Genomic DNA, 22472 nt, shown 5'->3' on the forward strand with positions numbered 1-22472 from the left:
GAGAAAGAGGTGAGAAATTCACAGGTAAATGAAGCAACCCGGTAGACATCAAGGCTATTTTATCACGGAATGGGATTATTTTCATGACACAGTTCTAAATATGTAACTTAGAAACACAAAAATGTCTTTGAGCTTTAGTTGTTCACTGGCCAAACTAGTTGCAACTGGACAGATGCGAGATGTATGCAACCTGTGGTATGTATGCAACCTGTGGTGAAGAGCTACAGGTAGATACTGTATTGCATTGTTTGAGAGGGTTACAAGTCCAAAAGGCTACGAAAAACTGGTGTCGATGATATTTTATTATCTTTTCCACAATCACAGGAATAAGACGGTGAATAATTGTTTTTCACTTTTTGATTCTAGGCTGCCACATGTGAGACACCATTTAAATATTTTTGTCAGTCACAGAAACCCAGCTTACAAAAACTGGATTTAAAAAGCAGGTTGTTTTTGTGTTTGTGTATCTCCAGGACCTCCACGGGTGTCTGAGAAAGTTGCTCACAGACAGACAGCCCGGTTGGGCAGCGCCATCAAGCTGCCGTGTCCCGTGGAAGGAGACCCTCCGCCGCTCATAATGTGGACCAAGGATGGACGCAACATCCACAGCGGCTGGATTCGCTTCCGTATCCTCCGGATGGGCCTGAAGATCAAAGAGGTGGAGGCGGACGATACAGGGACCTACATCTGTAAAGCGACTAACGGCTTTGGTAGTGTAAACATCAACTACACCCTCATCGTCATCGGTGAGCACAGACGGATTTCATTTGGAAAATGTGTCATTCTTGTTAAAAGTTTAAGCCTAATTCAGCAACAATAAAACATGAAGTCACCTGTCTGGTAACTAAAGCCAGAGACCATGGCGGTGAGTCAGGCCCTATTTGTACGGTCAGACCACATCTTCTTCCACTGTCGTGTTTTGAGGCCAGATTTGTAACACTTTCCCGCAGTCAAAAGTCCCCCCATAGTTCAAATGTTAAGAGACAGCATCACTCTGAGAGGTCGAGGTCTAAAACAAGAAGATTTATAAAGGTTTAGTGGTTGATCCTCTACTCTATTGTATGTGCAACAGCCCCTACCTCTCTGCCCAAAGTCAACAGCGGCACGGGATATTGTTTCATACTACTTCATCCTCTGTGACTCAATTGGATCTCCAGCTCTTCCTTTTCCTTAGGCTACTCTCTGTGGAGGCAGGAGGTCTGCGGCTCCGCAATAAGAAACACATTCAGTGTTAAAGTGCTGGTTTGTCTTCAGACCAGAGTCTCACACAGCTCTTGAATGGGGCCTGCAGGATTAAGCCCAGTCTGACCGAGTGTTAGTCGTTTGTGCGTGTGCGTACAGTGCATTTCCTCTGCGCTAGAGCAGAGCATGATGAATGAGCGGAGTGAAGCATGAAGGCTGTGTTTAGTCTAATTACTCTAAGATGCCTAATTTGGGCCAGAGCCTGAGCTCTCTCTGTCTCACAGGAGGAGTTATAGCCCAGTCTTATGACAGACATGCTTCAGAAGAAGAGCCATAATCAGGCAGAAGCGGAAAACACAGATCACTTTAGAAAACGGCACTTGTTGCAGTAAAGCACGAGTGGGAAACAGACGAGACCAAAGTTTATTTTAGGATCTCCCTCAATGTGAAGCTGCTGGTGAGTTCAAAGAGAGGGTGTCTGCTGATTGTGCTAAAATGAAAGGTTGGAGATTGAGGCTCAGAGCCAGCTATAATGTCAAGGTTCATGATACAGTGGTGCTATATAGTATCAAAGTCAGACATGGCCGCCAGTGTCTGCGTTAAAGGGCAGTCTGAGTTTCTGAACTTTCTATAGTGGAGCACATTCACAATCAATCATGTTGTGGATAACCCAGTCTCGTGTCATTTGAAAGTCGTGGTTGGGTGCTGTCAAAGTTCTTTACATGTTATGTTATGGGTTTTTTTCACATCAAAAAGACCCTCATCAGAGTTTCAAATGATTTAAAATAAAATAGCAATACAGGACAGCAAGTGAACCTTTACATGATTTCCATATTGCAAAAGTAAATGTTTAAATACAACATGCTGAAGAGAAGACTTAGTTAAATAGGCTAGATAAGGTTAGATTATCTAAAGAAAAACATGTGTGCCTGCTGTGAAAATTCATAGCTGAAACCTTAGAAATAGTTTTGTTATTAGAACATGATACGATATTTTGTGACTCCAGAACTGAAATTTATTCAAGAGGTCTCAGCAACGGATAAATGCTGGAGGCAATGTGGTACTAAAATACAGAAACGCCAGAACATTTCCATATTTTCTGGGCTGCATTTTTAAATTTTCAATGCTGGCATGAGATTGTGAAAGAAATAATAATAATTTTTGGAGTGGATGTTGGCTGCTTTTTTATCACGTTATAACTGGGAAAAATCCCAGAAGAGCTCACGGCTTAAGACGGCTAACTGTTTAAAATTCTTCAGTTGTGAGTAAGAATACTGTCGCACAGAAATACTCACAGCCAAAACCTCCAACACAGAAGAACTGGACACAGTGAAAAAGACTTTGTGGAACCTTTAATTTAAAACTAAACAGAAGTTGAAGTGAAAGTGGTAAGTTGAAAATCAAGCACTAAAAGGAACTAAAGTATCAGCCAAAGTGTAGGTAGTAAATTGACCTGCAATTAAAGCAGTTGGTACCACATAAATTTGAAGGTATTCGTCAGGTTTTCTCTTTTCTCAAAGCATTAACTAATCCGGGAAACCAGCTAACTTAACTCGTCACAGTTAGTTAGATCAGTAACCCAACTCATTGTTATCGTTAGTACCAGTGTCAGGAGTTCACATGTCATTGGTAACTAACAGTTGTATTAATATTTATATCTGCATAGGAGTTGATATTTATTAGTTGTTGGACATTTGTTTATTGGCATTTTTCTGTCAAAGACGTGATTTCTGCTGTGCCTCAGTTGACCTATACTGCCAGTTTAACAAAATGCTGCAGCCACATAGGTACTTTGCCTCTATTACATTTTTATTAACACTGAATAACACCTATAAATCTTATCATTTGCTGCTGTAACAATGTGAATTTCCCCTGATGTGGGGAGCAATAAAGGATGATCTTATCTTATCTTAGCATTCAACAGAAGCATAGAAGAATGAAGGTCACAATTTCTGGCAAATTGAGATTGCACCTGAAAATTCAGCAAATAGTTGCAGCAAAATGTCCACATATTTGGCCTTCCTCTCACCTGCTTTCAAAGCATTTTTTTTCGCTCAGATAATAAAAAAGATAGTTCATGCAAATGTGCAGAGTTTGTTGTCGACCGTTGCACTTCATCCTTTCATATAAACTCGATGAATAGAAGGTAGCTTTGGCTGCAACATTCATGAAAAGCTGAGAAAGTACTTGAATAAACACAACCAAACACAGGTCAGTAAACGTCTCTAGACCACTGCCCCCTTTAAACGGGCTTACTTTTAAAATAAAGTATTTATCTTTGCGGTACAGCCAAACACTGTGTATGCTTATGGACTTTATTTTGGGATTTAAATATTGGTTCAGAGTTGGGAGATAAATAATGATCATTCTGACACACAAGCGCAGGAGACACACACAATTAGCCTATTAATCTTGGTGATAGAGAACAACTTTCTCCCTGCGGTGTGTTTATGTGACAGACCATTTGTCTGGTCTGACTTCTGCTGCAGAGCGACAGAGTGAGAATGAAGACTTCAGTGGAAACAGTTTAAGGAGCTGCAGGGGTCGCTGGGAGATCAGTTCAACCTGACTGCATGTACTGCTCTACTCCCACTCAGTAATTCTGAGAGGAAAAAAAAAAACCTTTGCAAGTTTAATCATAAGTCTTTCTTGGAAGCATATTTTTATCGGGAGTGTTTTTGCCCTTTATGGAGTTACCTAGAGACTTTCTGGCCTGACTCTTAATCCTGATCCATTTCCTTCTTGTCCTCTGGTGATGCTGAGTCCGTGACAAACCCACTCTAGACACTGAGCCGTAATTCTGCATCTAATAAGAACACCCCCTTCTCTGTTTCTGCTCTCTTGTCCGTCATCCCATTATGTGCTGGCAGGGATCGCCACAGCGTTTGTTTTTATAGGTAATTGTTCCATCAGGAGTGCATTTCATTCGGGGTGCTTTTTTGCCACAAAGATTAGGAGGCCTCATTGTCAAAACACTCCCAGGATTGAATACAGCCTAATACAGCCAAACAGTCTGCAATTATCATGAGCAACACTTTCCATTAACGTTAAATCAGCTAATTGCGGACTGTTTTAATATAGTTGCATGCAGTTAACCTGTTGAGAGTGCTGTTATGTTGCTCAAAAAGATCAGAGAGGAGAGTTTATTTATTTGAAACTCCCTAAATGAGGGGTAGCGGGCTCCCAGCATACAGTATCCATCATGTCAGTTTATTGTTTTTACAAGATCACAGAGTGAAAAAGTTCGAGAAGCAACTGCAGTCAGTTTCAGTGGCGGTCAGGGTAGAAGGGTCGACTTAATCCTGGCAGCGGTTCAAGTTCACGGCCCGACATGGAGAGCATAACTTTTTAAACATCGCCTGGGACTCAGCAGAGAAGCCAAGCAGAAGAAAGACAGTGAGATAAAGAGTGGAGTCCGATTGGAAGTGAGAGAGTGAGGGGTTTTGCAGGCTGATGTAAGGAGAGGAGGAGGAGGAGGAGGAGGAGGAGGAGGAGGAGGGGGTTCCACTGTGGCTGGAGAGATATCCCTCTTCCCATCTGCCAGCGGAAAGCCTGTCCTCCCAAGAGCTATCTGAAGAATCTGGTCAGTCAGTGCAACATGGCGCCTCCTCAATCCCTCCAGCTGGCTGTTTGGGCCCTGTTTGGGGTGGTCTCCTGACAACTGGCCCCATCACCTCCCAGCACCCCATCAGGATATTCTGATGCATGCAGCGACCTCTCCATCCTCGGCTTCTCAGGCTACAGCCAGCTTCATAATAGCATTAATGTGGGATTATCATATTAACATTTACAGGACTGGATAATATATATTACAGAGCTAGCGCAGGGCTGCATTATTTCTACACGGAGATGTTGGCGCTCGTGGCACATTTTTCATTTTGCTCCTCTCTGGAGACGTTGCCAGGCCAACTGCTGGATAAACTGACTGATCACATGTGGTAGCTGTTTAGAGGTTTCCAGAGTGTGATGCAAAGGCCACTGTGCATAACTTTTACCCTGGATGTTACAATGTCCCCAACAACATCTGGAGCTCATTGTGACCCCAGATCATCAGGCCTTTTTCTGAGATTCAGCTGGCACAGGAGGCCAGCACAGAGAGTGTGTAGTGGCCTGTTTCCTGTGGCTGGATTTGTGAATGAAGTGGGAGGGGATGGCGTCAGACCCCAAACACTGTGGCGAGGCCATGAATGGATTCAAGTTGCATGGAAAAAGGCTGATTGCATTTTAACCAACTTGGTAGTTTCAGTCGGAGTTGCATAAGAATGCGCTTGAATCATGACTCTTAGAATTTAGTTTCCATTGACATAGTGAACATTTACATTCATGCAGTATGTAAAGTTTAAAGATTTGCTGTTTGACCACTGATTCCATGAGAAGTTACAACTTTCTGGTACACAAAAACCAGGCTCTTTCCTTCTGAAGCTTTCCTCATGTATAGTTTATTTCATTTTTTAACCTTCCAAAAATAACAATCATGTGGCAGCCATGAGATCCTCCTACCTCGCTCCTGTCTGCAGTTTAGTGGGCCAGCATTGTGTAAAGACAATAATGGCAAGGGATAGCTTTAACAGGACAGACGTATAAAGGGCGCCATTGTTCCCTAGAATCACCAAAAAGTAGAGAGGAAATAGATTCAAGAAAAAAAAAGTCAGAAAGAAAACCCCGGCAGTGTGGGACCATGTTCTGTTTGGATTGGGAGGTTCAGGAACCGGGAGGAATGCGGAGAGCCCAAGTGAGCAACAGAGAAATATTTCTTCCAGTGGAGGCTGTTTTTTAAAGGAATGGGTTATTATAGTTGGCCAGTTAAACCCCTTCAAATAGCCATGACATCATGGCTGGGCTTGGTGCTGCAGGGGACAAACAAAGGAGGGTTTGTACCCAGAGAACCCTAGAGAGCTTTGAGGGTTTCGGGGGGACTCAGAGGGAGGCAGAACGAGGGGGTTAGAAGTCACATCTGGTCTCTTTACCTGACCCAATCAAGCCCGGAGAGAGAATCAAGTGTGCCAAACTACATCTTGAAAAATCCAACATAGGGCAGCACTGAACCAGAAATGAAAACAAGTCACGGAAGGTAAAAAGCTGGCTGTTGGTTCTTCCTGTTGGATTGTTATTAGAACATACTGTTAACTAGAGGTGAAATGATGCGGTTATTCCCTCAACAAAGACTTCATCTGCAACTACTTTGATAATTTAATAGTTGTTGTTTTTGAAATATCACTCATTCGCTGGTTGTCAGTGACTACCAAACCTAATGTGAAACGGCACCTCGGTCGTATCATAACAAATCATTTAAGCGGAGCCCTTCTCTAATAGTCATCTGCTTAATGTCTGTGTCTGCAGATATTGGCGAGGAACCTGATCTGCTCTGTTAATTCATCACTGCTTAACTCGAAAAGTCGATACGCATCACAAACTGTCGATTAGGTTTCACTCATTATATTTTCTCTAAGCCCTGTCTTAGCTCCGCTGCATGATGTCAGCCAATGACATAAACTCCACAGCTGTCTCCTGGAACTGGGCTTATGAAAACTGATCATATTACTTCCAAATGCTACAGAGAATGACCTGAGCGTGCAACCCTCTCTGAGGAGCCTGTCGATAAATGCTGAATTTACTCAGAGAGAGTCGAGAACACTTTTCTGAGCTGGTTTGGCATTGGGCCGCTGCCATAAATGCTGTGACAGTAGCACTAACATGAGGATAGAAATGAATTAAAACAGGTTTTATGTGGCCGTACACTGAAAATATCATTGAGTTCTTTGTTGTCTTTATTAGCCTACAATATGAAAAATGAATTTCTAGTTATTTAAGAGTGTGATGTTAATATTAGATTACTATTGCATGTAATTTTATATGGCAATTATTCTTCTGTATTTACACAAATAAACATTTTAATGTTTTGTTTTGCACTCACATGACTGAGCCGTCTCTTGTTGTGTTAACAGATGACTCAGGTTCTGATAAAACTGGACCCAGACCAGCTGATGGAGCAGAGTCTGAGACGGGCAGTGAAAAGCTCGGTAAGGTTTCTGTTGGCAGTTGTAAATCACAGGACCATCTGAGTGGTTTTGCTCTCTTTATTGTATTTACAACACATCACATGTACTTTCATGGCAATGATCAAACCATGCTGCTGTTCTGTTTAGCTTTTTTTTTTTTTTTTTGGCATTTAAAGTCAGCTGTTGGGTTCCTTTAATCTCTGTGCAAAAAGAGGCGTGAAGTCTGCAGTTAATTCTGAAGTTTTATTATTGTAATTGTTGGTGGATTCAAAAAGTCTGCATTATTTTACTCTGTAATAAATGAAAATTAAAGGAATTAAGTTTTAATAGTCAGCTACATAGTACATATGAAAATGGTCAGAAAGCATGTGAAGTAAAAAATTTCTCTTCTGTTTTCTCCCAAAGTGTGTCCCCGCTTCACCCAACCTGCTAAGATGAGGAAAAGAGTGATCGCTCGTCCAGTGGGCAGCTCAGTGCGGCTCAAATGCACGGCCAGTGGAAACCCTCGGCCGGACATCGTGTGGCTGAAGGACGACAGGCTGCTGACGGAGCAGGAGGTCGGTGAAGGCCGCGAGAAGAAGTGGACGCTCAGTCTGAGGAACCTGACGCCAGAACACAGCGGCAGATACACCTGCAGGGTCTCCAATCGAGCAGGGAAAATAAACGCCACGTACAAAGTTGAGGTCATACGTGAGTATCCCACAGAGAGCCTGAGCTCTTCACATACCAAACATGTTCACCTGGAAATACGTAGTCGTGCTAACAGATGAGGCCAAGCAAATTAATTGAGGTAATTACTGCTGTGTGTGTGTGGATCATTTCTGCGGTCTTATGTACACTGCTGCAGGAAATTAAAATGGTCTAATCACTGTAATAGTCGGGTCTGATTCTGACCAAGGAAAAACTAACTTTTGAAAAATCTTCTCTCTGATCAACGTACTCCTGACGTCTGATTGCGATCTTATTCATATGAATGTGCTCGTGTAATCATGTATATGAGAAGCATATTGAGGACGCCAGCTTGAGAGTGAGGGCTTGTGCCCGAGTGTTTGCACAGGGGGGAAAAGAGAGCGAGGCTGTTCAGAGACCATCTACCCAATCTGGAGCTGATTAAAGCCCAGCTGTCTGCCAGACCCACCGCCCCCCCTTCCCATGAGAAATGTGTGCTGTACAACCAGGAGCAAAGAAAGAGAGGAAACTAATCACACATACTTCTTGTGTTACATGTGGTATTCCTCCCTCTCTGTCAATTAGAAGTTCTAAGCCTGAGGCTAATAACAGTATGAGCAACTAAGACCCCATCTATCCGCAGAGGAGCTGTCATGTCAGAAGATGTGCCGTGACAGTTTCTCTTTGTGTCGATGCAGAGAGGACGAACTCCAAACCTATTCTGACGGGCACTCACCCGGTCAACACGACGGTGGACTACGGAGGCACCACGTCCTTCCAATGCAAAGTGAGGAGCGACGTCAAGCCGGTCATTCAGTGGCTCAAACGTGTGGAGACCAACGAGGAGAGCCGCTACAACTCCACCATCGAGGTGGGGGACCACAGATTTGTGGTGCTGCCCACGGGGGAGGTGTGGTCGAGGCCCGACGGCTCCTTCCTCAACAAGCTGCTCATTACCCGCGCCAAGGAGGAGGACGCTGGCATGTACATCTGCTTAGGCGCCAACACCATGGGCTACAGCTTCCGCAGTGCCTTCCTCACTGTGCTGCCAGGTGAGGCGTGTTTACAGTGTGTCAGTGCAGCCGGCAGCAATCCAAACACACTGTAGAGCAACAAATCAGCAGCCTGGGCAGGAGTCTGTGCTATCAGTACACATATTTACACATATGCATACTAGTATATATATAAACTACAGTAAAACATTTATGAATGTTACATGGTGTTTATTTTTAGGAGTCTGCATCAGTGCATAAAACAACAGAAGTCAGAGGAATGTCAAACTGAAATAAAAACAAGACTACGAAGTTCTTCTGAGGACAGATGACAAGAAAGCACAAACAAGCACAAATGTTTTGCTTTCATCCGTCTCGATTCAGTTTTTATATAGTCTGAGCTTGTTTTATTTTCCACCAAATAAATACAAAACAGTCAAATTACCCGTCTTTCATCCGTTTCTTGATGGTTGAGGGAGATTTTCCACCAGCTCTTAGCAATTATCCATTAATCAAGCTATTAAAAATGTAACAATCTATGTTCAATCAATCATTTAGGCCAGTTATCAAGAATAAATGTTTGTAGGTTTTAGTGCCACACATGTGAGTATTTTTTCTTTCACAGTCTTGTTTTTATCTGTTATTATTGTAAATTAAACAGATCCTTCAGTCTCTCACAGCAGCTGCAGATTGAGCTCAGGTGATGTAAGTTTGGCGGTTTTTTTTTGGTTACGTACAAACAAAAAGTCGTACATTGTGACATTTGATCAAAGAACCAACTTTATGAAGACCTTTACTGAGAAAGCAATGAATCGGAAAATATTACAATGAATGTAACTGTTTATGCTCCGTCAACCCTTTGCAGTTTTTTATGCCAAACTGAATCAAATGAAAAATGGGCTCCAATATTTAATTATCCATTTTTTTTCATTGCTTCAAGAATAGATGAATCCCTCTCACAGTCATTGTTAACTGTTCAGGTTTGGATTTTTGAACTGAAATCAAAGTCCTGAGCAAAATTTACAGTTTTTCTCAGTCGCTTTGGTACATTTCTCAAGTCATTCGCAAAACAGTAAGTGCATTTTTCAAAACAGTTTGTACAAATAGCAAAGCACCATGGATTACCTGCATCTCTCAAAAGTAAATATATGTGTCAGTGAACATGTCAGTGCCCTCAGAATGACAAGTCCTTGTGTCACTGTGGATGAGACAGTCAGACTGCTTAGTCATGTTATCATTATTACAGTGGACTCTGGAGGGATGTTCTGATGTAAACTATGGCTAAAGTTTTGATGGCAATTATTGCAAATTGTAATTTACACCTTAGTGTATGTGGGAGACTGATTGCAAGAGACTGGACGAGATCCACATTTACACTTTTACAGTTGTAATTTATTGACAGACAACGACTTTGTGATACAAAAAGCAACAGCGCTGCATGACAAAGAAAAAACAAAAGCAGACATGTGAACATAGGACAGTCTCCTTAGGGAAAACTGTACATGCAGTGCTGCAGGAAATACACTGAAGTCTTCCTACACCTCCTGACATTCCTGTCTGTTGGGACACAAATTGTCATCCATGTCACGAAGATCTTCTCTTACGTCTTTGAGCGATTTCAGAAAACCCTAACCCTTCACACATTTCCCTTTGTAGACAAAGTCAAGATTCACCTGGGAGCAATTTACCAATTTATGACAGATTTAGAAAAAAAAAGTCTAATGGAAATGTATAGAAACATCCGCGACATATTATGACAACATGTTCAACCATTTTGCATGTAAAGACTGATGCGATGAGCTAATGCCTAAATGTTGTGGGGGATGAGACTATTCAGCAGAGACCCTTTACAATACATTTTGATCAACATGATACAAGCAATTGATAATGTAGGAAACAGCAGAGAATTGTACAGAATCGTTTGCATAGACATACCAAAGCGTTTGCAACTTGTTCAAAGAAATGAGAAACTGCTTTTTTGATGTGCACAATGATGTGAAGATTGAACAAGTAGTTTTAATTAATTCTGATCTGAGAAATGTACCAAAGCGACTGAGAAAAGCTGTAAAAAACACTTCGTTTTGTAATTTTCCATTTCTGCGCTTTGCCCTTGTGGGTGGACTGTACCATTCCTGCTGGGGGATATTACAGTCAGTCATGGACAGTCTCACAACCTTATTATGCATTATACAGCAAATCCAGCTATGCAATAATTTTATCAGCTCCATTTTTTATTGACTGACATATAGTGGAGCTGATGTAGGATGTGCTGTTTAGATAAAGTCGTTATATGCAACTGGGAAGCAATGGTGCAATAATGGAAAATTACAATATTGAGTGATTTCAGTTGAGTTAACGTTTGAGTTTTTTGTTCAAAACCTACATTGTGAAGCAGTTAAAATTCTAAAATGAGTTCATAAAGTGATTGAACAGAAATGAAAATGTTGAATCCATTCTTCATTTGAATCACAGATCATCTGCAGACCTGAAGCGCTAAACTTTTCATCCAGTAAGTTAACATGGGAATACTTAAGAGTTGGCAACTTTTTCTGATTGTTCTCTTCTTTTGCAGACACAAAGCCTCCCATCACTCCCATGTTCTCGCCAGCCTCCAGCTCCCTCCCCTGGCCCGTCATCATCGGCATCCCCGCTGGAATAGTCTTCATCTTCGGCACGGTGCTACTGTGGTTTTGCCAGAGCAGAAAACACTGTCCTCCTCCCAGCGCTCCGGCCGCACAGGTGCTGCAGAGCTCCCATCGGCTGCCGTATCGAGAGCGGGACAGGGGCTGCGTGGCTCCGTCGTCCGGCTCCTCAAACCCAGACAAAGACTGCTTGAGCTCCGTGAACTATGAGGAGTACCTAGCCCAGCAGCAGCTCCTCCTCAGCCAGGGAGGTCCCACAATCCCCCCTAAAATCTACCCCAAAATCTACACTGACATTCACACGCACACTCACTCCCACGTGGACGGGAAAGTACACCAGCATCAACACATTCATTTTCAGTGTTAGCCTCAGTGCCAAGTGTTCCCCACTAACTTCTCCAGTATCTCAGACAGACACTGAGCCGTGGACTTGAACGGCAGCTGCTGAGTGACATTCAGACTCTTCTCACAGCTGGACGTTGTCGGGAAAATTGTGCATGTGTGAAAAAACAAAAAACAATGGCCAGTGATACACAGTTTGTGTTAAAACCTTCCATATTTGGTGCTTCTCTTTTTTTAATGTCAGATTCTCACACCACTAAACTCCATTAATCCTTGTTGTGCACTTAATACAAAAAAGGACAAGGACATTTGTACAGAGTGTGAGTTTAATTGCAGCTATTCAGGCCGGCTGAAAGGTCCTTCCTCAGCAGGTGAATTTTTTGCATTTTCCAAAGTGGAAGTTTTACCTTTCACAGCTGTCAGAGTGCTGTGGACATTCTGCCTGGTAATGAAGGTGAAAATGGTACTCAAGATATACCAAAGGGCTGTTTTTCTGCTCCTACTCAGGTCGTCCTTTTGTTTGTTGAAGCTGCATTATGCTGGGAATGCTGACCACTATCCCTGATGTTCCCTCCCTTCTGTTAAAAATGATATGAAATTGACTGGTAAGTTTTTATAGTCTTTTGATGGCATGCGAACCTTGCCAAAGACTGCAAGGGACAGATGAATTGTGTTTCCATGTGAACTGTATTGGTCTTTGTTATCATTTTTAACTTTTTTTTAGGTAGATTCCCATCATTAGTCAGTAGCATGTTGAGATAAACCAGCAAAGGATGAGTTTTTTCTGACCACCACCTCATCCAACAACAGTTTATGAAGCTGTAATCGTTTATAATCGAACCGAGTCATGAATATTTAATTTATTTTGCTAAAAAAAAAATGTATCAAAGGTTTATTTTTCAGAGTAAGGCATTTTACATATGTAATATTATTAAAGTATCCTGTTGTGTATAGTACATTTTGAGGACTTTGTCACCCAGTTTAATCACATGTACTTCATGCCAATATTTAGGTATTTCTGTATGTAATTGGTTGTATTTGACTATCTTGTTTGATGTACTCCGTTCAAGGTTAAAAAAAACACAAAAATATCTTAAGTTTGACGGTTTGGTAGTTCAATTAAATGACCTGAAGCGAGAGTCACACGGTTCATGGGGGTCAGTGTATTTGCTCAGACTGAACTGCTGCTTGTGAAGGTGTAAAGGTCCCAGGGAATCAGGTCATTTCAGCGGCAGCTACCTGTCCTAAAACACCAGGCTTTGCTCCCACAGGTCAGCTTTCCTCCTTTGAGCGGGTTGAAGTGTCTGCTGAGGGTGACACAGAGGGCAGCCAGCAGAGGGACACAAGTTGCTGCGATGAATGACTGAATAGATACAGACACAAGAGCAGCCTCACAGTGGCTTTTTAGATGAGTGATGGCCCCTGCAAGACTACACCAAACCACCAGCATCTTTTCCCATTTAAGCGAATCTACCCTCTCCGCCTCCTCCCCCCCGGTCCGCACCACCACCTCATTCAGCTCCGATCTAGGTAGGATTTCCTTTCACCATTTAGGAAGTGCATTGTCCTGCTCTGGGAGTGATGTGACAGGACCCTGTGATTGCTTAGGAAAGAAGGGGAGCATTGTATCAGGTGAGCTCTTGTTTTGTTGTGAGCATTGCAGGATGGAGATGAGCTTTGGCTCCAGACAGATGACGGGTGAGAACATTGAACAGCCTGTCTGGGGTTAAAGGAGACTGAAACTTTAGGGCTCGCACAGCCATGTTGCTTCCATTTCCAGAAATAATGCCTTGAATGCAAAACCCAGATGTCAAGATTCAAACACTACGAAGACAAACACTGCCCTCTAGTGGGGAAATGCTATTAGTCCAAAAACAATCATGAGATGACTGAACTTGTAAATCATCTTTATTAAATTTTTACAGTATTAAAGGAACATTGATAAAGACAAACAATGAAGTACACAAGAAAATGATCTGGACGCCAACAGTAAAGAAAAGCAGAGGTAATTAATACATACAGTATTTACAAATGAGCTCAGCCCTTCTGGACTTTGGATATGAGCTCATCACACAGTTTGGTGAGCTCTTCAGCCTCCTTCTCCTGTTAAAAAGAGAAATACCAGTGAGATTTTATACTGACAAGTAAACTTCAGAATCAAGATAAAACTAAAATCAGGTTGGGGGATCTGGGGTACTAACATCAAAAAATAGTTTTAAGTGACTTTAATACATGAATGAAACCTTTAGAATTTTCAGATTAGAATACATTGAAAAAAAAGATCTTGTTTAACACCTAATTTTAAAGATTTTAGCCACAATGTTTAACTAGCTTGTTTGTCTCTGTGTAGCCCTGTGATAGACCGTCCAAGGAGTCCCTGCCTTCACCCTAAATCAGCAGAGATAGACTTCAGCCCCACTGTGACATTAATGAGGATTCAGCGGTGTATAGGTAATGGATGTTTAACCAATTTACATAATTTTATTAGTTTTTAAAGTAAAGTTTTAAGGAAATTAAACAGAAGGCACATCTTGTTGTAGTCCAATTAAAGGGGAACTTCGGTTTTTTTCAACCTGGGGTCTGTTTTCATGTCATTTCATACATGTGAGTGATGGAGAAATGAATTTTCGACATAGCTCCAGTATTTAGCCAGGCAGGCAGCTTAGCAGCTCAGCTAGCGAAAAGTATGGGGCAACTTGCGCCCCCCCCCCCCGCGTCAAAGTCCACCCTAACGTGCTTTTTTCCCCCCACACTGACCGGCTCGGATAGTCTCAATGAGTGTCCCACAACATACTACTTGTTGCTAGCTGAGCTGCTAGCTGAGCTGCTAGCTGAGCTGCTAAGCTGCCTGCCTGGCTAAATACTGGAGCTATGTCAAAAATTCATTTCTCCATCACTCACATGTATGAAATGACAATGAAAACAGACCCCAGGTTGAAAAAAACCGAAGTTCCCCCTTAACTTCATAAATTTTTAATTCCAGTTATTCCCCCCCCTCCTCTCAAATACATTTATAAAAATAATCAAACTGTATAGTAAAATAATCAGTAAATACATTTTTAGTAGTTTTTTCAGAAAAGGTTTTCTCACAAGACACTGCAGGGAAAAGTTATGCGACTTAAACTGTAGCAGCTGAGCACAGTGCAGTTTATCAGGCCAATATTCTTAGTCACATAGATATAAAGTTCAAAACCACTGCTAATGCACACTATTTATCCATATGTTCCCTCACCTTCTGGTCTAGGCTCTTCTCCAGTGACTGCACCTTCAGCTGCTCCCGGCGCAGCTGAGCTTGAAGTGCCGATACCTCGGCTTTGTACTTGGATCGTACCTCAGCAATTTCTCCATTTGCACTGAGGATTAGAAATAAATTACAGTCATCTAAAGCTTTACACAACTTAATAACAAAAAGTCAGGTGTGTTTCTTACTGGCCAATTTTCTCCTCAGCGTGAGCTTTGAGGGTCTGGTAGCGCTGCTCCTCCTTTTTGATCCTCGCCAGGTAGTCCTGTGCACAAGCCTTCAAAGTCTCTTCGTTCTAGGGAAAGATCACAGGAAACACCATTTAAATCTCCTTTCTGCCTCCTCAGCCAACCTGCACACCACAGATTCTTGCTTTTCATGAACTCTAACCTTTTTGTAGCCCTCAATAACCTCCTTGTACTTCTCCAGCCTCTTGAAAAGCTCAGAGAAGGATCTCTCCATGGCGCTCAGGTCGCTGGACACTTGGTCCTTCTCTAGCAGAGCCTCGTTGAGCTTCGCTTGGGCCACCTCCCTCTCCTTCTCTTGATCGGCTGAACCATGCCAGAAAAATTGAAGAAGCTTTCTTTTAAACACACCATGATCTACAGTGTGGCATATACATAAGCAACATTAACTTACCCATCATTTTTGCAATCATAAGCTCAAATTCTGCAGTTATTTTCCTGTGAGGAGAAGAAAAAAAGATGTCAAATATCTTGAAACGATATTGAGTTATTGAGTAAAATTGGCGACCACTGAAATCAACCAAACACAGCTTACCTCATTTCTTGGCTGTCATCAAGCAGCTTTTTATACTTGGCACTCCATTGCTCCTCTTTTTCCTTTGCCTATTTGACAAAATGCATACTTTAATGATTGTAAAGGCTGAGGATAATCAGTGTCATTAGAAAACCTATGACTTATTGGTAATGGACCTTTTTCAACCTTCAAATTTTAATTCACGCGTTTCATTTATTATTATATCATCAAGTTTGTACAGAACAGCCATTTATTTATGAAAACAAAATGATTTAGAAACTTGATTCTTCACAAATTTGGCCTAAGACTCAGAATAGTTATCAAACATCAGATTTCCCAGGATATCACTTGAAGAACACTTTAAATATCAGAAACATTTTCACTTAGTTTCTTGCTTTAGAAACAAGATTCTGCTGACAAAACCACCTCAGTAAGAACAATCACTGGCATTCCCCTGTTAAACAAGGTTTCTTTGATATCGGATCTGTGTTTCATCCCCAATGCCCAGCATTTCCCGTAGCTGACCCAGATTATTCTAAACTGCTCCAGAGATTGTTTGGAGAAAAAAAAAAAAATCACATCAGCAAAGTCTAGCATGGATGTTTGGATCCGTTCAAAATGTACATAAAAATCAAAACAAACAGACTTAAAATGTAAAATGTCATCTATGTCTGAAACAACTGCTGTTATTTGTCAAATCAGAAAACACTGGGCAGGACGTACCTCAGCGTGCACTTTAGCGATCGCTGCATCCATGTCTTTCTGGCTGTATTTCAGAACTTCAATGATGGCATCCTCTGTGTTTGCTGACTGAGGGAAAGGAGGGACGATGCTCTCAAGGACCGGAGCCTAGATGGAAAGTAGGTGTAAATTAAGTCAAAAGATGCAACAATGCAACTCCGTTTCCCAAACATTATGTTTCTATAACACTAAACTTGTTTACATTTTTAAAGACTGGGATTAATGTCTACTGTACATGGAACTGTTATTCTTAGACTTGAGTTTGATTTTCACTTGTTGTTCATTTAGGTTTAAGAAAATAAGTCTGACTGGTTGGCTGAAAAGTAGCAAAGGTAAAACAATAAAATAAATGGCAAAGATACGCTGATTTTTAAGACAGGGCTGAAAAGTGAAGCAATGTAGCCAAAGTGAAGTCACAGATTGAGCTCAAGAGTGACTTACTGGTGCTGGAGCATCATCAAGCAGTCTGAAACCATCCTTTTGTGGTCCTTTTGTTGCCTCTTTTTCTGCCATCTGGGGCATTTCAAGCCTGAGTTGGACAGAGAAACACTCACATGTGATGTGGTTACATTTCAGACAAATGATTTGGTTTTACATGATGTCCAAAGCAGAACATATTCAGCTTTAACATCAAGTGACAGCAGCAGTGAGTAAATGAAGACAAAAGCACATCATACCGTGAAGCAAAGGCGGCAGGGGGAGGGAGGTGGACCTGAACACCCGGGCCTGCAGACTTCTTGGGGCTCTCTCTCAGGAGGGGATCAAATTTTAGGTATAATGATTGCTTCCTCAGTGCAGACTCCTTAAACTGTGGAGGAAAAAAAAGAATCAATCATCTAAATACTTTCAGGTCATGTAGCAACAATAAAGATGTCTAGTTAAAAATGAAGAAAGTACTCACACTGCTGGACCCAAACTGCTCAAGGTAGTCAATCTGTCCATCAAAGTCATTGGTCATGACTAGAGATAAAGATCAAAAGCAACAAATACATTACTGCTACACAGAATGGAGCATTTCTTCAGCAGAAAAAAAGCTCTAAGGAATCACACATCAAACTACAGAGTCAATAGAACAAAAAAAGCTCAACTCACATATGGCTCCAGGAACAAACTCATCATTGAAGTCCAACATGCCAGTGTGGGACTTCTGGTCGGGTTGAGATGGTTCCGGGAGCTCAGGAAGGTTCTGGACGTCTTGTTCAGTTTCAAGTTCTTTGTCGTGGTCGGAGGCAACCTTGTTACCAGAAATCTGTCGTTTCAGACCACAGTGTGTTCGTGACAAAAAACACAACGCAAAAGTGAAACTCTGTTGAGACTTGTATCAAACTGAAATAATGCTCTTACCACTTCAGGGCCGGGTTCGGCAGCTGGCAAACTCTCCTCAGCACTACAGTGGGCAGAAACATACCACATTGTACAGTGAATTACAATGCTATTGGGAACAGAAGTGTCCACTACACACAAATACTTGATACTCGTAGACAAAGTGGATAACATACCTCGCTGATGATACGGTTTCTTTTTCCGTGGTTTCATCACTGCGCTCCGGAATACTATTTTCCACAAGCAGAGGACTGCATTTCTTGCTGCACACTGGAGAGTTGTTTAGGCCTGATTTTGTGCCAAAAGGATTGAAGTTTGGGTCATCAAACTTTTCAAAGTCAAATGAGTACGACCCTTTGGAAGCTGGAGCTTCCACAACATCACTGGAATCAGGCTTCACTGGAGCTTCTTTAGGTGGTTTGATGTCAGACACCGGCTTTCCCTCTTTAGGTTTAAGACCAGGTGGCCTTTGGCCCAATTTTCTGAGTGGCGGTTTCTTTTTGACAGCAGCGCCGTCGTCGAAGCCGAACTCGAGTTTGACTGGTCCTTCTTTGATTGGGCTTTTCTTGACTGCTGCATCAGCTGGCTGGGCCTCAGCCGCTGGAGGCTTCACCTCAGGAGCAACAGGCACTTCTTGAGTCACCTCAGGTACGCCAACAGTGTTTGCAGGTTTACTTTCTTCTGCAGGTGGATCATCGTTTGGCACCTTTCTTCCCAGGACAGGTGAATTCTGAATTTTAGAGCCACCAGTCTGGAAAGGATTGATGGCATCGAGGTTGTCAAAATCAAAGTTATAGGAACCTTTTGCAGGAAGTGGAGCATCCTCCACAAAACTGCCTGACGCTTTGTCTTGATCAGTGCTCGAAGCAGGATGTTTATCATCAGGTGTAGTGCTGTATGAATCCTGTTCCTCCATTGCTGGGACCCTCACCACTGTGACCACACTACTCTCTGTGGAGCTGATATCAGCCAGTGAGTTTTCTATAGATGGGGTGAATGGGAGTGTCTCATCCAGTGCTGATTCGGTTTTGGTAGGCTCCTCCAAAATATTCTCAGGCTCAATAGGACCTGTAGGAGGGTTTTCAAGAGCAGGCCTTGCAGGAGAGAAGCCCATCTTATCAGAGCCCTGAAAAGGGTTGATAGCGTCGAGGTTGTCAAAATCAAGCTGGTAGCCGCCCTTGCTTTGAATCGGCATGTTGTCATCGGGATAAGATGACAGTTCTGTGGAAAAAGTCAAGATGTTCCTGTTTATTTTTTAAGCAGTGCGAGAAATCAAAGGAAATGAGCCGATTACTTTGGATCAATTACCTTGTTTTGGCTGCTCGGTGGATTTCCGTGGCAAAGTACTGCAAAAACAAACCAACATTAGTTACTGAAATTTAACCAGCCGTTTCTCTGAAGGCGTATTTGGAGTATGGGATGTGCTACTTACTCTGACTGAGCCAAATTCAAGGACTCCATTGCTTTTGTGCACTCGTCCACACTTGACATCCGGACAGAGTTGTTGGGAGACAGAATTCTTTTGGTCACAGGGTCTCTTCGTGGAGTCTGAAAACAAACCTACAAAAAAAAAAAAAAAAAAAAAAAAAAATTGTCAGTAAGTAGAGTAAATGTTACATGGAGACAAAATGTTTTGCAGAAAATGATAATGAGAGAAAAGAATGATGAAGTGGGAGTGAAGGAAAGTTATTTAACTGCACTATAAATATTTGACACTGGTTCCATTACAAGTGAGTATAATTTGTGCTACAAACATGTCTGAAAATATCTGTGTTTCTGTCCACCAACACACACATCCTTTTCCCCCTGTCTGATTACCATCGGGTTAAAGTTGGCTCGAGGTGAGCTACAAATAGGCGGAGGTCAAACTTTATGTATTCACACAATTAAAGATGACAAAAATAATAATCTCTCTGTCTATCCCTCTCAGTTAACATGATCTAGTAAATCTAGGCTTAGCTTTCTTTTGACTGTAGGGTATTTTCATGACTGAGTCAAAAGATCTAGATGAGAAGGGAGACATAGTCCCTAATACACTACAAAAAAAAAAAAAAAAGATTCTGTACCTTCACTCCCTTTGGCACAGTCTTGCTGGGCAGGTTCTCAGTCTGGCGCAGGATGGAAGGCCTCCCAGTTGGCTGATCCAGTTCGAATATGTCGCTACTTGAGCTGCTGTGCTTTCCTCCAGGGCAAACCCCACGATTCTCATCATTCACTTCAACAGAACTCATCCTTTAAAAGGCAGAGAAACAAACTGTTAACTTACAGAGCTGAAGGAGGTGTTGTCCTGAAAGCTGCACCCAACTGATAAGACACTTTAGGTCACAGGGTTTACTGATGCATGTAGACGGAAAAACTTTTCACCAGAATCAAGGTAGTGACTGTGATAATTTATTGTTGTTAGTGAATTTTGGTTGGTGAATTGCCCTAATATTACAATCCACTTTCTGATATGCTACAATACACCCCTTCTCTAGATAATACAAGGTTTTCTGAGGTACAGAAGACATTTCCAAGGTAACAGGCAATGCTGTGGAAATGCTCAGCAGAACTCTCAGCTGATATTATCATGCTGCAGTTATATTTATTGGTAATTTGTGCGTATAGTGGCTATTGAATAAGGACATTGCTGTACTACAAATATTTGAGGTGGAAACAGGGCAGCAATTGCAAAGTTTGTCCACCAGAGGGCACTCCGAATTTTATTTTTTTCTGTAAAATGTTTACTTCAGTCAATATCTTGGTCACAACTATCAACAATATGTAAAGAAAAAAGCTGTCAAACAATATAGGACTATGTGCAGAAAAACAACACACTCAAAAATTTATGTCAGATTTGAAAAACTAGTATTTTTCAGGCTAGAGAGCCCAGAAGTGTGAAACTTGGCTACATGGCTCTGTTCCAATGAGTCATGCCACAGTGAGCCTGTATGCACAATAAAAAAGGCCCTGAAGCTGGAAAAAATGATCAGTATATCAGCTGTGGAGCAAGGACTATGAAAGCATTATTGACCAAATAATCTTAGGTCAGCTCAGACTTTCAAGGAATTGGAAACTTTTTCCAGTTCATTTCCAGTTCCTCCAACCTTTACTGGACTATTAAGCAGTTCAATGACTCCAGTATTGATGAATATGTGTGACCCAGAGGCAACTTGTGACTTAGTATTGTCTTCACAAGTACACAAATGTCAGCTATGACAAACTTCACATTTCTGATTGTTGATGAATCCAAAAATATTTGATTTATGAGCATTAGGGCTGAACAAATAATTGATATGGCATCAAATTTTTAAGCTATGCTAAATTGCAAAGGCTGCAGTCTAGGATAAACATTGTGCAGCAGGTCTGACTAAGGGTTTATTTTCTAGTATTTCTTTACCTTCATCACAGAATGTGCAGTACTCAGATGCTGCTTCTGAGCCATGAACCTGGTTTCTGTCTCAGTTTGTTTAGAGAAATGTCCCACTACTCTCTTAGAAATATCTGATTTTATTAGTACTATTATATCTATTTATTTGAAATGTTATAAATACATGCGTGGAGCAATTTAGTTTTTTTAAGCTCTCGTAGTTTGCATGTCTCATGTGGTCATGATCCATCACATGTATTCGATCTATTACAGAGTGAATGGTATATATAATATTTAAACATTACCCTTTTGGAAAAAAAATGCATTTAGATGCTGTATTTTCCGTAATCGTTGCGAAAACATTCTCACTGAATATCTTTGTTTGATGGTTGCCATGAGCCCAGTGTTGTCAACGTTTTCATGCATTCGTTAATTGTAGCTAAGTTCCGTTTTCGTAAAGAAAAAAACTTCATAACTTGCTAAGTGGATATTCTAACAATTACCTACTGAACTTCTGCCATCTGTCCTTAACTCCACGACCAAATTCGACACATAAGTTAACCAAGTACTAACTTATTAGCTTAACAAAACCATCGTTAGCTAACTCGTAATTTTGACTAAACTTAGAGGAGAGCGGAAGACAACACAAACCACGTAAACATAAAACACTGCAAACCGTAACTTTTTATATTATCCCTCTGCATTTAACACTTACCTCGGTTGAAAAGATGCTGTTGGCAGAAATTATACCGTCTTTCGTACAAGCATACGACTGTACGGTAACACGTAGGACTGATGTGCTTTTGAAATCCCCTCTCCTGCTCTGGACGACAGCCGTTTGGAATTTAAAAGTCTTGAAACGATCCAATAAAATCGATGGAAACATTCAAAGGAAACGCGCTTCCTGGTTAATCAGCCAATCACGTTAAAGATAAAGGATGATCCATTCTACGGCTGCGCACTGAGGCGCAGAAACGCCATGGCGGAAACGGCAAGATGACCACAAAGATTCGAAAAAAGCAAAACAAAACAAAAACAATAAAACGTATCAACCAGTCTGGCAAAAAAACAAAAAACAAAGCAAAAATAAATAAATAAACAAAAACATGAAGGAAAAATTTGTGAAATAGAGTCGTGGCTTCTGGATGACATCATTGACATACTTAAGGAATCATATCAATTTCATTTATTTGTTTTTTTTTACATTAATCATACATTTCCACCCTGTTTACA

At 41.5% G+C, this 22472-nt stretch overlaps 2 protein-coding genes across 2 annotated transcripts in view; one reads left to right on the forward strand and one right to left on the reverse strand.

Moving 5' to 3' along the window:
• LOC110971537 (fibroblast growth factor receptor-like 1) overlaps window positions 1–12976 on the forward strand; it is a 33712-nt gene extending 20736 nt beyond the window's left edge. Inside the window, exons 3-7 of the mRNA XM_022221903.2 lie at window positions 474–746; window positions 7128–7202; window positions 7587–7871; window positions 8549–8902; window positions 11415–12976. Of these exons, the coding sequence (XP_022077595.1) occupies window positions 474–746; window positions 7128–7202; window positions 7587–7871; window positions 8549–8902; window positions 11415–11851 (1424 nt within the window). The 3' untranslated portion in view covers window positions 11852–12976. The remainder of the gene's footprint in view (window positions 1–473; window positions 747–7127; window positions 7203–7586; window positions 7872–8548; window positions 8903–11414) is intronic.
• A 740-nt stretch (window positions 12977–13716) lies between these two features.
• Window positions 13717–22078, reverse strand: tacc3 (transforming, acidic coiled-coil containing protein 3). Its single transcript, XM_022221892.2, has 17 exons — window positions 21955–22078; window positions 19957–20122; window positions 19323–19450; window positions 19199–19236; window positions 18067–19111; window positions 17912–17954; window positions 17660–17816; window positions 17469–17527; window positions 17245–17375; window positions 17009–17096; window positions 16550–16675; window positions 15848–15915; window positions 15707–15750; window positions 15458–15618; window positions 15256–15362; window positions 15059–15179; window positions 13717–13929 (listed from the first exon to the last, which is right to left on the reverse strand). Exons 2-17 carry the CDS (start codon window positions 20119–20121, stop codon window positions 13864–13866), a joined length of 2547 nt encoding a protein of 848 aa, XP_022077584.2. The 5' UTR covers window position 20122; window positions 21955–22078; the 3' UTR covers window positions 13717–13863.
• Between the last annotated feature and the right edge of the window lie 394 nt (window positions 22079–22472).

The sequence above is a fragment of the Acanthochromis polyacanthus genome, chromosome 1, assembly GCF_021347895.1.
Source record: "Acanthochromis polyacanthus isolate Apoly-LR-REF ecotype Palm Island chromosome 1, KAUST_Apoly_ChrSc, whole genome shotgun sequence".
Lineage (NCBI taxonomy): Eukaryota > Metazoa > Chordata > Actinopteri > Pomacentridae > Acanthochromis > Acanthochromis polyacanthus.